We start from the raw sequence: 17,328 nt of genomic DNA, 5'->3' as shown, positions 1-17,328 counted from the left end.
CCTACCAAATGGCTTGAGAGACTCAAATTCCTCTTTCGTGCGAATATTTCGCTTGTGCAATCTTGGCTCGAGATAAATTTAATATTTTTTTTATTTAGCTTAATTTAACTTAATTTAGCTTCATGTTGATTGATTAAAAGTAGTAATATCGATAAAATATCTTATACAAGCGATGTAAAATCATACTTAATTGTTGTTTAGGTTAATTACATTATTTGTAGAGTTATGGTATTCACGAATATCTCCTGAGAAAATTAATTTTCTCCTAATGAGACCAACAGAAGTGAAGTATTGTACATTTTCATTCCAAAGTATCGTGTGAGGATTTCAAAACGCATGTACTCACACGCATGCATGCAAGATATGAACATACTCAGCAGATGCACGTTCAGAAGCTAATTCCAGAAATACATGTGAAGCAGCAGACATAATGGCATAATTGCAAGATAAAGATGAAGTAACCAAGCGTGCGCACTTTGAATAGTTTTGTAAAGTGCGATTATTTCTTACGTAGCAAAGAAAAATTGCAAAAGATAACACATCTTTTACGAGCGAAAAATACTATTTTTAAATTAATATTTTTATTTTTGGTATAAATGTATTATTAAGTGCTTCAAAATTTTCATGAAATACTCGCAAATGGATCACTAGAACTATTTAACTATTTAAAATAATAACATAACAATTTTTTGTATTTGAACTCAGCTCATACGTAGAAATTCTAGTCCTAAATTTTAATTTTAATTTTACTGCATTTGCGACACATGTGCCTCATTCGCATTTGCGGTATAAAATAAATAATATCCTATCAAGAGAAGAACTGAAAATTTACAAACTTTGTAACAATTAACTGATCAATGAAAATAATTGTATTGAAATATTTTGTTGCAATTTACATGTCCGTTTAAAGCTGTAGATAAAAAACAGTGTTAAAAAAGATTTACCTGACTATTTGAAGCCTATATTAAAGTAAATGTTAATTTTGAACATTTAAAAATCAAGATCAAAGTGAGAAAGAAAAATTGCAACTTACTATCAGAATAAATGTAGGTAGGTTTCGAGTAGAATTTATGGGGTATCTAAATAAGCGAAAGCTATTTTTGAAAACATGTCAAAGCAACATCGAAATTTCAACTCGGGAATCGTGCTGCATAATGGGAAGACAGCAAAGAGATAATTGTTAATACATGTGCGATGGAGCGCCCAGATTCTCGACAAGCAGTAGGTCATCTCTCGCGAGCAGAGCGAAGAGTTTTCACTTTCATCGCGACCAAGGGAATGCCTACTTAGATCGCGCAACGGACAAAGGCATCGCCGAGTAAGCACAGCGGCGATGAAGATTTAAGTATGACACGCGGCTTCGACAAGAAAATCGGATATTCATAACCTTCCATTGAATTCGCGCAGCCGTGCGAATTTTACGTTCCACTTGGCCTCTTCCTCCCCTGTGCTCCCACTACAAAAATATCTTCCGGGGAAGGAGTCACTGCGTGAGTACCAATTCACGATAAATTCTCCGTTTTGCCGCAGAGTGTCGACGCGAAGAGGCCATTTACGAGTAAAAAAAAATTTTGCGCATAATAGCTGACAATCATGATGTTTGAGAATCGGTTGTAATGTATATCGATCAGCGATAACTTTGCTTAGGTAAATTTTGCGTCGTAAATTGCAAATTGTCTAAAATAAATTTTGAATAAGTTGTGCATCGATAGTAAGAAAGCATTGATAATTTTCAATATTTCAAAATTCTATAAAAAGCTTTACGACATAGAATTCGACGTTCTGTCTTCTTCTTACATCGATACACGCTAACCTCCTCCCGCGATTCACGTGGGGCATCGCTACGGCGAAAAAAGGGGATTGCGGCCTCCAACTACACTCACTTCTTACATCATGCGATAATAAGCGCACACTCGGCGCCGAACACACCGACTAGGCGGCACCTCTTTTCACCTCTTGTGGTGCAATGTGGAATGTGTTTCTTTTCCTAGAATTTGGACAACCAAAGAGAGGGAAGGGCTTTGCAATTTACGTAACAGAGGATCTCGTTGAGAGTCTAGTACCGAGACTTCGAGGTCACGATAAACGGAACTTGAAAGAAGTAAGCAATTTTTTTTTAACAAATAGATTAAGGATATCGTTAAATCAAGAAGGTGCACAAGTTAATAAATAGTTCTTTTAGGTACAAAAATATAGAAAAAAACACGATAATTGCATTAATAATTATAATAAGATAAATAAATAAATGCAATAACTCATCTGCAGTAACTGCATCATGACAAATGTAAGAATTAATGAGCAAATTATTATTGTGCAATTGTTACACAAATCTCTAAATTATTTCCTATCTCTTTGACGGTTGTTATATTTTTTATATTTTATATTACTTACAATGTACACGCCTCATAATATACTTATTTGGAAATACGAGAAAATATAAATATTAAATTATACTATATAAAATTATTGTGTTTAGACATCCAAATACAATTGAAAAGAAAAATGAGTTTTTCGATTAAAACATGCATAATTAATCATTTGTTTTGTAACAGTTTTTTTTTTGTTTTTTTTTTTATAGAAATATAGTAATAAAATTAATAAAGTTCTTGCCAAAGACCGAATTAATCTAACTATTTCAAGGATGGTACTAAAAATTTAAGTATATTCATTTATGAATGTACAAAAGTTGCTACAATTAATCGCATATTCAATGCAATCGTATCTTTGCAACACGAATGCAAAGCTACAACTCGTATAACTGCGATCCAACCAGCACACTGCGATCTTGGAACTAGGACTTTAAGATCGAGGAGAATGAAATGTCACGAATGCTTGGAACAATACGTGCAGATGAGAGAGGGAAGGACAAGCAGATAAAGAATATATCGCGCTCGCGCATCACAGCGAAGGAGGAAAAGAAGAATGCACCGATCTATTCAAGAGAGCACCGTTCGATCTAGAAGTGAAGTGTTAATGCCACGCACTTCGAAATCGGATGGCATGTAATTCAACGAACCTTGATCTTTAAAATGTGCCTTGAAGTCTCGCCTAGCCATTCACAAAAAAACAATTTGTCTTTACGTCGCGCCTCCACACGGAAACGCTATATTTCGAACAAGAAACGTGCTCAATATATGCTACAAATTTATTGTCTGCAATGAAATTATTTGTACCAAGTCTTCGGTGTCTCAGGATGGAATGGGACTACGAACGCCATAATGCTCGAAATGCGCTTTGCTCTATGCATCGTATATATCTCATGCATCAAAGAAAAAGCACCAAATATACTACCAATTACTCAATAGAAGTAATAAAAAGAAGATGCAGTATGCAAGTCATCGAAAAGAATTTTATATGTACTAAAAATTGACAAATAGAGATCTCTCACCTCTTTCTGATCGTCTGTAGGAACACAGACGATCGTTATTATTTGTTTAACTGTGTAAAGATTCTTTCATAAAGCTCCATTATATTGATTTAACGTGCATATGTTAAAAGTACTAATTTTACTAGTGCAAACAAAAATCTCGATTTAAAGTTAATACAACCATATGTGTGTGTGTGATATGGTTATATAAATTAATATTGTAATTATAATGACAGCAGTGTTGAGTTAACTATAATTTGCATAGTTAGAACACAGATAAAAATATGGTTGGTATCGAAAAACACTATAAATTATATAAGATAATGGGTAATTGCAATCATTTTTTTCTTTCAGTGTAAATAATGTTGTTCGACAAAAAATAACATAATTATTGTTATTGTTATTACGCATTATTCATTATAATGCAAAAATTAATGCAATGTCCAATTACATTAATTTTAATGAATTAATTAATTTTTTTCTTTATTGTGTTTAATTATATAATCCAATTATTGTGCTCTAGTAAATAGAAAACTGAACTTTATCGATAAACAAGAAAACGTGTTTGTATTCACACGCAATGATTGAATATCATGCGAGAATTTCTCTTCGTTTATGGAAGAGTTATAAAAAGGTTAAATATCACGGAAGAAGCAAAAGGATAAATTCAGCGAGTTCGAAATCTCGCATTACGCCATCGATTACGCAGATAGTTATATTAGAAACTTGTAGAGCAAACACCATATGCAAGCATCATGTGTAATTAGACGTGTAGGAGAGAAAAGTATCTTTTTTCATAAGTAAATAAATAAAGATTGCCATACACACATATTCAATTGATATTTTATATAATCTGTTCTAAAGGAACACATTCAATAATTATCAAAAAGAAATGCCCATTTATCTAAAACCAAACGATCATTGTACCCTTATTGACTTAAAGATTTTAATTATCTTGGTTCTCACATATCTGTCTATATTTTAGTTAGAGTTTCTTATAATTTTAGGGTGTTTTGCAATGCAGGGTGTTTTGCAATAAAACAAACTTCGCTAGCGTGTTCGGGTAGTTATTCTAAGCAAAAACAAGTTATATAAACCATGGGTCGATTTGGCTCCGTTGTTGAAATATGAGAAGTTTATCACTTATAGTTGCTGAGACATTCAAACTATCTGATATACATTTAATATCTGTTTAATTGTTGATTTTACATTGACAGTACTTTCACATGTACGAATCAACCTAGACCCATAAGAAATTGATAGGACAATTGAAGCAAAGCATAATTGAAACTGATAGCATTAGCAATAAACTTACCAATATTCAGGAAAGCAGTTACACACACACACATACACACAACGGAAATATGGCAAGTCGCGTTCGTAGAGGCATCAGGTAGCCACTTTGAACAGTATAATGATATAAGTCTGGAAAGAAAATAAAATTAAAAGATACCAACAAACAATTAGACAAGAGTGCATTTGTTTGAATAATTGTATTTTGTTTAAATATATGATAATCATATAATCGTGATTATAGTCGATATAATATTTTTTTACAATTTATCTTATTTTGCAAAAAATATTATATCGTATTGTGTTTGTATCGTATAATATTAATCAATCTTTATCATTATCAAAACATAATTTTCCGTTATATTTCTTACAAGTGTATCATTTTGGCTTAAAAGAAAATGTTCGTAATATCACATAATTAATTTATAATTCATATTTCACATATTAGGCACACACCCTCATTCGTGCCGTCCGCGGCCTAACAACGAGGATCTCCGGATCACAGAAGTATCTTGGCACGTAGCGCGCACCTTGTCTCCCTGTGGTCGATTTCCTCTTTACCAGGTCTAAGGCAAGGTAAAATAAGGCAAGGTAAGACATAGCAAGGTAAAGCACGGCAAGGGAGTCGCCCCTCTGTATGGCAGGGCCCCTCTACTCACACCTACCGGGATCTCCACGCCGTTCAAGAGAATCTCATCTTATTAGACCCACGCTATATAAACCCAACATGCCAGCATACCGAGCAGTTACGTACTAGCTTTATTCACAGTCGTGTACACCGGAGAGTGCAACAACAACAACAAAATACGGATCCCATACATCCTGTTCGTATATATATATATATATATATATATATATATATATATATATATATATATATAATATATATATATAATATGTATATATATGTACATGCACACGTGAAAAATTTTATGTGCTAACATAATCCAATCGTAAGACCATGTTGAATTAACATAAGCACCGAGCAAGACCCTGGTAATATTTTATCGTGTTTCAGTAGTGCATCGTCATCGATCCTTGAGATCTACATCATCAATTTATACAGAATTTTTTTATTTTTTGTGTGTGGTCAGCAAGAGAGTAGAAAAGGTAAATGTCCCAGTGGCCGAACATGTTTAGTCGCCGATCATATATTAACAAAATAGTTATTAATTGATATTTAATTTTATTTTTTACATGAATATAAAACCCAGAAATAATATTATAAAAATGTTAATAAATTGAGATTCTTAACAATTTTACCAAAAAGCAAGTGATATTATATTATACTAGAAAGAAGTATTTTTATAAGTTTTAGAAACAAATTTCTCAACTTCTCATTTATAAAGTATCTTTTGCGTGTATTCTACAACATTTTTATGTCCAAACTAATAAATATGCATATCCGACATCTTTCGCAAATATTTAATTAACTATCAATTAATAATCGTTATTTTATTTTTGTTAAGTAAATTTTGATCTTTATTATGTACACGAAAAGGTGAGAAAAATGTTATATTGATAGACAAAATTATATTTTCAATAATGATTAATTTTTAATTATGCAGCCACTGAAACCATTTACCTTATTAAAAGTACTTTTATACAAACAAAATATTTTTTTTCAATTTATATTGTATTTGTAATTTTACTTTCTGGACTACCTCGTAAATCAAGATAAGAAAATACGATAATTTTAAGAAAATAAAGTTAAATAAATTTCTAGATAAATATAAATATATAAATTAAAAGAATTTATAAATATTCTATGAATAATAAAAAATTAGCAGCATTATATAAAACAAACCACGCTGCAAAAACAAAAATTTTATATAAAACATTTATAATTTAATTTTTTTAAATTTTGTTTGATGGAATAATGTATTGTGAGATATTATCATAATACATTATCATGCGTGTTCTTTACAGAATATATTATACATGTAAAAATAGCTACTTTCGGCATATAACATCTTTTTCTTTCTATGTTCACATATTTCATTCACTTATGATCATAAAATACATGTATTAGTCTTACATAAAATGTTATATAAAATATAAGTGTAAAACACCATCGTATTTTCTTCTCTGATAAAGTGTTAACTTGAAACATTTGCAGTGTGCGTTATTTCCGCTAGCGGGTACACGTAATTGGCGTGGTCCAGCACGTTGATTTGTGTCACTTATCGTGTCTGGAAGATGTATTCTCTACAGGTATGTATAAGATTAATCCCTAGTCTTATGTCTGATTTTTTTAATTTGTGTAAATATGTGCATAAACATATATTATTGTGAAGATCCATGAATATTATTAATCCTACGTATATTATTCGCTGGATAAATCGTCATTCAGATAAGCATTGTATCAAGACATGTTTCGCCAACGTGTTTCGTCAGCATTTACACACACATGCAATTAACGGAAATAAAATTTAAAAATGACATATTTAGTAAAGTAGGAATTAGTAAAGTAAAAAAAAAAACAACAGCCAATTGACAAATCAAATAATGAGTTATTAAAACGGATATGGCCGTTGTTTCACGCTTTAATGTTTATAGTCGATATCTCATCTCTTATTATTACAGTTTATAATTTATTGCGATAAAAATAAAGATTGATTATCATTATTAATTCACTTTGGTGAACAAAATAAAGTGACAAAAATATAAATATCCGTCGAGGAGATTCGTGAAAGCCGTACCATTATCTATAGCTGATTGTTCGAGATTACTCTTTCTCTTTGTCCCGCACAATCTTTACATTATTTGTAAAACTCTGCTACGGCTAAATTTTGAAAATCTCCACATATTTACAAAATAGTTTTGTTATAAATAAATTACGACTGCTGATCGCTTATGATTCATCTCGCTTGATTAATTGCACGCTCTTTTATCCGTGGCAAATCGATGATCGCCGTATCCACTATTAAATACACATCGTTTAAGATGCAGAGACAACTAACTGTCGGTCATCATTTTGCAAGGTGTAAAATTGATATTTGATGAATAACAAACAACTTTCTTACGGATAGATTTACGAATAAAATTTCTAAAAATTACTCAAGTTGTCTATTGTCATAGAGAAACAACTGATTTAAAAAGTGCAGATTTTTCTTCAGATAAATGTAGGCTCGTTCCAAAAGAATTTAATTCCGCGAATTCAATGCAACTATCATTACCATTAGCGTGTCTCATTATTACTCCTCTTAAATATGAAGAAAACCCATTACAATAGTCGCAATGATATCATCACGAGACATAATATAAACGTCAGTGTGCGCCCACGCGACGCGTTAAATCAATTCCGAATAAATTCTTAAGAATGCGCGCGATGATATTGTTTCGCAAATTGCACACGTACATACGCATACGCATCGACATTAATAAGACACTAATGAAGTAAAGAGTTCGCAACCGCGTTTGCCAGTCGCATCTCAAAGTGCATAACTTCTCACGCTTTTCCACATGTCGATCAACTACTAGAACGAAATTGCGACATCTCGGCAGAGTCTAGCTGCTTCTAGCAATCTCCGCATGTTCTCTCCCTCACTTCTTTCCTCCCCCCCCCTCCCACTCACTCTCTCTCTTTCTCGCGCCTTTATACGTGTTTATATTTTATATTTAAAGCTTACTCTCTCGCGCAGGTTGCGTCGCAAGAGCGTTGCAATCGAAGTACAGGGTTAAGAGCATAATACAAAGGTCTTACCTGTCGCAATAGAGCACAGCATCGCTGGCTGTTTCTCCGAACGCATTGGCCAATATAATATCTTCAACATTATTGATTCGGTTTGCTCCTCTTTCACGTCACCAGGCAGAACTAATAGCGGCGGCAATCGCATATTGACCGCAGGCTGTCATTATGCCAAGAAAAAGATCCCGAATAAAAGTTCTACAGCGTTTGTCCATCTGCAAAATCGCGCGTATATATCTTTTAGATTCAATTAACATCAATTCTCGACATTGCGCACGTACACTTTATCGTTATTTCTACTATTTTTCAAATCGTGACCTGACATCGAAAATCCGCGTCGTATTTTATTAAGACTTGCAATATTCAGTTATAATGTATAAAAATAATGAGAAAATATATTGGAGAAGTAACATACGAGGAATAAAATAATATTAATAACTTGACATTAACATTAAACTTGTTGTCCTGCTGTTTCATAGCTTATTATACACATCTTTTAAATGATGAAATATTGTAATTTGTAATAAAACGTGTGATTTTTTCAGCGTATATAATCCGAGTTAGATAATCGGCATGTCATTAATGAATTCTATCAAAACGCAAATTAATAATTATTTCCAATAAAATTTTGTTGTTATTTTTCCTGTCATTAACTGTCTTTGTTACTTGTATTTTATAATTTACTTTGACTTAGATCATTATGTTATCACAGTCACGACGCAATTGATAAAAGATTAATAAATCTATAATATTGATGTGATAAATCTATGGGATAACATTTATTGATATTTAATTCTCTTCTATATGATTAAGTGCTTAATGTAAAATTTTAATATATCAAACAATAGCATTCATAAAATCTAATAGTGCTGACAAAACATTCTTTACAATCACAAGTTTATACTCCCAATTGCAATTAAAAACAGTATTTTATTATAACAATTCTCACACAGAATTGAATATTATATCGATCGGATGTGATATAAATATTAAATATAATATCGTAATCTTTTCAAAATAATAAACTTAATAATAATTATATCCATTCGTAAGATTATTGCAAAAAAATCACATTTAACTCTCTATTTCAATTTCCATAATTTGTTGTACATAAACAAGTAATGTAATAATATTGATGAGAAGGCGTTAAAAACGATAGATGCACAATATATTAGAATTATTTTATCCAATCCACGTTTCATCAGACTATAATTATTCCCATCAATCTCATCAAAAGTCACAGCTCGCGAGGTATGTGACGCTATAGAAAAATATTCCTCTGACATCTTGATGTACTAAATATCAAACACGGCTCCGACAGAGACGTTTGATTTATTAAAATTACACGCTCATAACACGACTCGCTGCGCGGATCATATTTGTAAGTGATAAGCTACGCGACACAAATGTCAGTTCACATATGAGAATAAGTATAAGATTATTGTGATTGTGGCAATATTCTACATCGGATCTGAAAGTTAAAAAGCATCTATTACGTGAACGCAGGAATAATTAAAACAAAAGATTCCGCTATTATAAACGCATACACCACATTATGTGGTAAATCGAGGTTCGACGGAAACTCATGTATCCGGTCATATTAACGCGTCGCGCAAACTTGCATTTCGTTAAATTTAGATATTTTTCTCTTTACGATGAAAAAGAAAAGTAGGAATATATTATTCTGCCTATGAAAATATTATATAATAAGATATATGAGTATAGACAACGCGCTTTGCGCATTAAGGTATGATAAATTGAAATAAATAACGCAATAAAATCGAACGGAGAAAATCATAATTCTGCAATAATGTACATAATAATTAGAGTCGCAGACGTATGCAATCTATAATGCATGTTAGATTGCACACATCCAACCAGTTTACAACATCATTGCGACTTATTGCGTTCTCATTGTATAGCAGAACCTGAACAATTTCTTGAAATATTGGCTGTGTTGGCATATGTGTTCTGGTTATAGAAACATATCTTCGCTGCACACTTATATGATAGCATTGCCGCGATAACTTTGTATCCACGTGTCATGAAATGACTAATAACGATGTTTGTAACGCTTAAACTCTCATTTGGCCTCATGAAGGCATAACATTATATTTACGTTTATTTATTTTGTATTTTATATGCCATTGCATCATTTCACAGTTTCATTTTCTATTTATCTTAAAAATGTAAGATTTATTATTTCAAAACGAGCAAGCTTCTCTATTTAACACTTTAATCAAAATAATAAGTTAACTAGTATGATAATTGTTATAATTTTGCTGTTAACGCAATACTCCACACTGTGTAGATAAAAATCAAAGTCTTTTATTTCGGAAGAAAAAATAAAAAATAAGAATGTAATGTCCATTTCAATTAGTTTTATCAGATCTCCTATTTTTTATAAGATAAATACATATAATACAAAGAATTCACACGACTTTCTCTTACGTGATACAGCAAGTCATCTCTGCTTCCTCCAAGTCCTTCAAACTAATGAAAGTAACTACATACTCTAGCGTGTAGCATGTAAGAAACATTTCTGCCTCCCGCTTTTTAACAGCCATAATAAAGAATATGTGACTCATTTATTCACAATCCGAGACTTCATAATAAAAAGTCGATGCAATAATGCTTGATTAAGGCAACTACCGGGCTCTTTTTCTTTCCTCATTCCTTTTTTTCTTTCTTTTTTTACATTATGAAAGATTGCTCAGTAATAATATGAATCATGTACATAATCGTGTACGTCTTACGAAATGCAGTTCTTTCAATTTAATAGTACAGTTTACTGATAATCCCTTGTTTCATTGATATCGACGTATTTTAATTTAGAATTGAAGAGAATTAATTTGAAATCTAAATCAATCGAGTGTTTGCAAACATTCTATGATTTCGCCAATCACGCATATCAATAAATTTGATTTCTCTTGCGCAGTTGGTCGTATTTTGCGTGACGGTGGTTAGTGTTATTGGTGACCTACCACCGGGCACGAGGCGCAACACATATCTGCCACCCGAGCCAACAAAAGGTGGTTATACGTACAACAAACCGACGGTAACATTCCCGAAGCCCACGCCGACGTTTCCTACGCGTCCGTCGCCGACCTTCCCTGGATCCAGACCAACGCCTACCTATCCAGGACCTACGAGAACCCCAGGAACACCACCAAGCACAGGATATCCCACCAGACCGAGTCCTATACCAGGATTTCCGGATTATACCGGTCAACCGAGTGGTCCTAACGGAAATGCTATCGGCCCCGGTGTAAGTACACGTATAAATCTTGAATTAATTAAATATGAGCTAAACTCAAAATTCTCCAAATATTAAGAAATAAAAAACAACTTAATATCCAAAATGATTTCTGTAAGGAAACAATAAAACTTGCATAAAGATTATATATTCGGCATTTTTTGGGATGCGGAATTCACCTGTAGTTAAAATTGTAGATTTCCGAAGATTGCGAACACAATGTAGCAATTAAAAATTTTTTAAATAAATTTTACATAAAAGTTATTTTTCAAAGGGTTTTGGCAATTTGTAACATACAAGTTAAAATGTCAATTTTGTAATTAAAAAATAGTAAATAAAAGCTTACGATCAAATATGATTAAATATTGTTATTTGTGCTCAATTTAAATATAATATGTAAATTAATATTTGAATAAACCACAAATTTTATTCCATATTTTATAAAAATAATTATCTCCTAAATTTAAAGTTTTTATGTCAAATTCATAAAAATTTATCAGTCAAAAATCATAAAAATTCATAGAACAAAAATGTAATAAAAATAAAATAATTGTTTTAATTTGCATTTCTTATATATTAGATCTGCCATATTAAATTCAAAAATATTGACCACAGATGTGAATTCAGCAATTCCAAAAACTTATAAATTTCGCGAAAATCGATAAGTAAATATACTTTTTTTTTAAGTAATATATACCTGCGTTATTAACATTAGCGGTCAGTTTTCAAGTAATTTACATGTGTATTATTAATACTTTAAAGAAACTAGTTCTGCATAAAAAAATATCCGTGAAAATACCCTCTCTCTAATTTGACTAAACAAAACTTGAACATATTAGCGTACTATACTGTATCTTTACTTATATCTTTTTAATTAATGGATTTACTTTAGCACGACCATCACCATCATGAACCTGGCATGCCTTTTGACTTTAATTATGCCGTAAAGGAGGATGCTTTCGGCAACGATTATTCCCATAATGCTATCAGTGATGGAGAGATTGTCCAGGGTGAATACAGGGTGCAACTTCCGGATGGTAGAACGCAAATCGTGCGTTATACCGCGGACTGGCAGCACGGCTTCAGTGCGCAGGTGTCTTATGACGGAAATCCGCGCTTCGATACTTCTCGACCGGGCGCAAATTTTAATCGAGGCTATTAATTTTAGTATCGAGTCTAAGATTGTTCAATTTCCCCCCGTTAAATCCAAGAAACTACAGCACAACAACAGATTATATACAACACATATAGCAAAGTTTGAAAATCATTGTATCTCACATGGATTTATCGTAAAAAATAATAGCTTAGAAAAAGATGTTCGCTATTTTTTTATGGTGATATAATAGCATATAGAATGTCTCGGAATAGACAAAAAGCTCACACATAGCATTATTTCTTGCGAAATTTATCAATTTTTTCCCCCCAACGAAAATGTCACAATCAATTTTTCATAACGTTCCAAAGTTCAACATTTGATACATAAATAATTCAGATTATAATTCCGCCAAGATTTATTTCTGATATTGTGAACAAGAAAGAATAATTCGAATATTTATTTATGTCTTTTTAAAACTTTAGCAAACAGCTTTCATTTATAAACTTCCTTATTTACTTACAAATAGCTTATAGCTTATAAAAACTATCTTTCTGTTTTCAAAGCAAATAAAAATTTACTTTTATGAAGTTTGCAAGAAATGTATTATGTATTCATCTTTCGTCAATTTTGAGATAAAGTGTACATTAGCGCGATTCAACCCTTTTCCCTTCCTTTTGTTTATAGACTCTTAAAGAAATGAAAAGAAAAGTGTAACTATCTGATTTATTTAGTTTTCTGTCTATTCGTCACTATTATTATTTTAACCCGCGTGATATTCGGTTAGTCTAAACAATTCCGCTGTTGCGCATCGTGCCGGTAAGTCAATCCAATTCATTAAGAGAATAGATTTATAAAAATAATATAAAATATACAAGATATCTCACAGACTAACCGTATCACCTGTTAATAGCAGATTTCTAAGGTTTCTCATATGATAAAAATATAAAAATCAATATGCAGCGTACGCATATGATTTTTGACAATTTTTGACCAGCAAAATATATCTATCATATTGGCTTTGTAAAACTACTAGATGTACATACATAAAAATATTTCTATAAGCAACCTTAGTTTTTATTAATTTTTATAATATTAATAAAGAAAAAATATTTTCAATTTCTATCAAATATTTAACTTAATAAAGTTTATATATCATATCATAGCAAATTTCCATTGAGTTATTCACTTGATTACTAATGAAACTCGATATGGAGATTAATAAAATTATCCTATATATTCCAAAGGTTTTTTATGTACTTACATTGTTAAGAAAACAATGTAATGTGACAATTATACATAGCAAATCTACTTATTTATCGAAATTTAATCGAAATCTATTGTTGAATGTGGATAATGTGAATATAGTAAGGTTTTTCAATGTATACGATATATTAGTAAATGTATACAATTTTGCAAACAGAGAGATAATATATATATGTGTACTTACAACAATCTAATTGAGTCAATGTACAATTTTCTTCATTCTTTTTTCTTTGTACATTTACATATATCCATACAAATATGCTTCTGCGTATGCTCTCGGCATATCTGCTGAATTTCTACGAATTCTTCTACCAACTGGTTCTAAATCGTTATAACACTTTGTGAATACTCTGTCTATGGCTGCTTCTGCTACTTCTGCTGATACTTTATGTACAGCCATTACTGACATTTTAGCCTTGTGTTTTACACAGTTCTAGATATAAAGAACATTATGCATTAATATAATACATTAATATTCTAACAAATTAAAAACAATGCGTATATAAAAGCAAATGTATCGTTACTCTAATAAACTTTCTCACATTCTCTTTCTCTTTTTCTCAAAATATTTTACCTGATGTGTTGCTTTTATATTACTGAAGGATGAATTGCCTTGAAACACTGAGCTCAAAAAACTACAATGACCAATATTTGCAGCTCTGATTTCTGTACAGGCTAAATGATCAATATTTTTTACATTTAATTTATTACGACAGTAGTCAAACATATGAATCATTTCATGTAGGAGAATACCCTGAACTTCACGTTTAGCAGATGCCGAATTTTGACAAACAATTATCTGTAAAAAAATCAATTTTATTATTTATAATAAATATTTATTTTTTTATAATACATATAATATACATTATTTATAATACATATAATATTACATAATATATAACAAACTTCTAAATTTTATTTAGAAAAGCATACTGTTAAACATAAATAAAATGCATAATATTTAATATAAAATAAGTTTTAATCAGTAATTCACAAATAAATATATTCACCTGATTTAACTCAGAATCATATCCACCAGTTACTATCGGATCGCATATTTCACAGGAGATGTGACGCCGTATATCAACTTCACTGAAACATCAATTATTAATGATGATCGTCTAAAATAAATAAATTAAATAAGTAAATATTGATAAATAATTATATATTGATATATACAGTAAAAATCAATAAACTACAATAAACTACAAACCATCCAGAACTTTTTAATGCTCCCAACATGAGTTTTACAATGGGACCTAAAAAATATTGAAATATGTAAATAAATAAATGAATGAAATAAATATGTAAATATGTAAATGTCAAATAAAAAAAGAAGTAGTGTTAAAAAGTTTAATTCGACGCCATCTTTTTTTTATTTAATTCAAAATTCCCAAATAGAGTACAATTAAAGAATTATTGCTTTTGACTTCTTTCTATTATTAAAACTTCTATTTCTGATATAAAATATACAATTTCTTAAATATTTTGGACATATATTAAAAAATAAATTAAGCAAATAGACTTGATTAAAAAGTAATCGTACAAATTTTTTATGTTTATATAAATATTTAATAAGATACCAAATATAAAAACTTAGTTGACTTTAAAAGAAACTTATTTTATAAATTCAAAATATTAAAAAAAATAAAACAAGCTAAGTTTTATTTTTAAAAAAGAAATAAAAAATTTGCATGTTTACTTTTTTCATTTTTATGTTTAAATAAGAGACACCTTACTATCTTTTACGCATCTATAAACATTCTCTTCACATCTAGCTTTATCTACTGATTCTCGTCCTGCAGCACCAATCAATGTTTTAAACCAGCTAGGCTTAAACTTTGCTCCTCTTCTTTCAGGATACATATCAGATCCCCATAAATCACTGTTGATTGAATTATCTGCTGCTACTTTCTTATCGGCATAATTTTCATCTCTTTTTCCTTCATCTGTGCTTTCGTTCTGAACTGCCATTGTCACTTAAAAAAAACCTGGCGTAAGAGAAATAAATCTTTAAATGAAAATAAGTATAATGTGATAGATGTAAAGTATTAGTTACATTCTATAATTTAATATCATACTGGTAGTTAAACATTCTCGCATTAATACTGTAAATTCTTTTTTCTTTATAAAAAATGTAAACTTCTGATGTTAACAATTTTGCCATTTTATGGTTTCAGTGTGTAATACAATCAACATAGCAAATTTGTTTATATGTATACAAGTTTTAGCGTACCTTTAACCTAGATTTAATTTCAAAGATTTTTTGACACACAACAGCAAATTTATTTCTTTTTATTTATGTTTTTAACGTGCCTTCAATCTCGTATCGTTTTCAAAAGTTTTTCGACATACATAATAGCAAATTTATTTCCTATAATTTAAAGTTAAAATAAATTACATCACCATTACATCACTTCCAAAGGAAACTAACCTGAACCAAGCAGAGTATGAAATGAATACACATTGCTAGTTCCCACGTGTTCTCCCATGTTACTCTCAGAGACCTCTGAAATGCATGGCAAGATTCGCGCACATCAACATCCGTCGATATCCGAAGCAAAACTGTGAGATGTGGCATGCACGCTATTTACAATTCTTGCAGATAATTATATAAGCACGGAATTGTACCAATACAGAATGTAGGTCAGGTTCAAAATTACGTCGGAATGTATAAGCATGCTGCTCCCTTTCACAATTTCTGTTTCAATGCCTGTTGATATTAGTACAGTACTATATTTGTGAACTATAAATTTTTCCAACAAGTTTTTTTATCTTCCAAATTCCAAATATTTTCAAAACTTGTTTAAATATGATTGTGTATAATTCCTTCAATTTTTATTTTTTCTTTGTTTTATTCTCCTTTGATCATTTTTATCCTTCAATTCCTGCAATTTATTTTTAATATTTTATTAAATTAGTTTTGTACTATTTATTTATATACAATAAATAATATATATAACATATAAAAATATATATACAATAAGTAAATAATTTATATACTTCTTTCTTCATTATTACTATATCGTACAAAATAAATCATTACACTATTTTTAGATTTTTTAATAACATTGATCTACATATATTTCATTGAAACATAGAAAAGAAAAGTAAACAAGAAAAATAAAACAGAAAAGACAAATAAAAAAATAGAAAATAACCAATTGCCTTCTCATGATATAGTCATTAGATATCCATTATGTGAATCCTATGAATTTACTGCATCTTTGACAACATATTCTACTTCGTTTTTTAGATGTCTCCTGTACGCCAAATAAAATAAATATAATATATATGTGTAATTAACTTGAATATTGAAGAGAAAAGAAAAAAGAAAAAGAGTTAGGTAGAAGCAAGTCCAG

The 17,328-nt window shown here is 30.5% G+C and overlaps 2 protein-coding genes across 9 annotated transcripts; one reads left to right on the top strand and one right to left on the bottom strand.

Moving 5' to 3' along the window:
• The first annotated feature begins 1,569 nt into the window (after positions 1 to 1,569).
• On the top strand, positions 1,570 to 14,155 carry LOC105669252 (pro-resilin-like). Of its 5 annotated transcripts, none has more exons than XM_067352762.1 (5): positions 1,570 to 2,101; positions 5,109 to 5,484; positions 5,679 to 6,874; positions 11,290 to 11,619; positions 12,500 to 14,155. In XM_067352762.1, exons 3-5 carry the CDS (start codon positions 6,860 to 6,862, stop codon positions 12,767 to 12,769), a joined length of 615 nt encoding a protein of 204 aa, XP_067208863.1. In that variant the 5' UTR covers positions 1,570 to 2,101; positions 5,109 to 5,484; positions 5,679 to 6,859; the 3' UTR covers positions 12,770 to 14,155. The 5 variants fall into 5 exon arrangements, with proteins under 5 accessions (XP_067208863.1, XP_012217539.1, XP_067208864.1 ...); XM_012362116.2 differs by lacking the exon at positions 1,570 to 2,101 and having other exon boundaries at positions 5,013 to 5,484; positions 5,679 to 5,770; positions 6,780 to 6,874; XM_067352763.1 differs by lacking the exon at positions 1,570 to 2,101 and having other exon boundaries at positions 5,013 to 5,236; positions 6,780 to 6,874.
• On the bottom strand, positions 14,074 to 16,805 carry LOC105669251 (mitochondrial inner membrane protease ATP23 homolog). 4 transcript variants are annotated; one of them, XM_012362112.2, is made up of 6 exons: positions 16,401 to 16,805; positions 15,706 to 15,945; positions 15,180 to 15,225; positions 14,977 to 15,058; positions 14,541 to 14,765; positions 14,074 to 14,399 (listed from the first exon to the last, which is right to left on the bottom strand). In XM_012362112.2, exons 1-6 carry the CDS (start codon positions 16,456 to 16,458, stop codon positions 14,205 to 14,207), a joined length of 846 nt encoding a protein of 281 aa, XP_012217535.1. In that variant the 5' UTR covers positions 16,459 to 16,805; the 3' UTR covers positions 14,074 to 14,204. The 4 variants fall into 4 exon arrangements, with proteins under 4 accessions (XP_012217535.1, XP_067208858.1, XP_067208857.1 ...); XM_067352757.1 differs by having other exon boundaries at positions 15,706 to 15,957; positions 16,401 to 16,797; XM_067352756.1 differs by lacking the exon at positions 16,401 to 16,805 and adding an exon at positions 16,203 to 16,394 and having other exon boundaries at positions 15,706 to 15,957.
• Between the last annotated feature and the right edge of the window lie 523 nt (positions 16,806 to 17,328).

This window comes from Linepithema humile, chromosome 4, assembly GCF_040581485.1.
Source record: "Linepithema humile isolate Giens D197 chromosome 4, Lhum_UNIL_v1.0, whole genome shotgun sequence".
NCBI lineage: Eukaryota > Metazoa > Arthropoda > Insecta > Hymenoptera > Formicidae > Linepithema > Linepithema humile.
Note: the sequence above shows the minus strand (reverse complement) of the source record. Positions and strands in the feature narration are given on the sequence as shown.

What these genes read in the sequence shown, in the direction of transcription:
- LOC105669252 (XM_067352762.1), top strand. An exon ending in GAAATGCTATCGGCCCCGGT is followed by an intron (nt 11,620 to 12,499) that starts GTAAGTACACGT and finishes GATTTACTTTAG; the next exon opens with CACGACCATCACCATCATGA.
- LOC105669251 (XM_012362112.2), bottom strand. Translation starts at nt 16,458, where the DNA reads ATGGGAGAACACGTGGGAACTAGCAATGTGTATTCATTTCATACTCTG. An exon ending in TCATACTCTGCTTGGTTCAG is followed by an intron (nt 15,946 to 16,400) that starts GTTAGTTTCCTT and finishes GTTTTTTTTAAG; the next exon opens with TGACAATGGCAGTTCAGAAC. An exon ending in GCATTAAAAAGTTCTGGATG is followed by an intron (nt 15,059 to 15,179) that starts GTTTGTAGTTTA and finishes TTGATGTTTCAG; the next exon opens with TGAAGTTGATATACGGCGTC.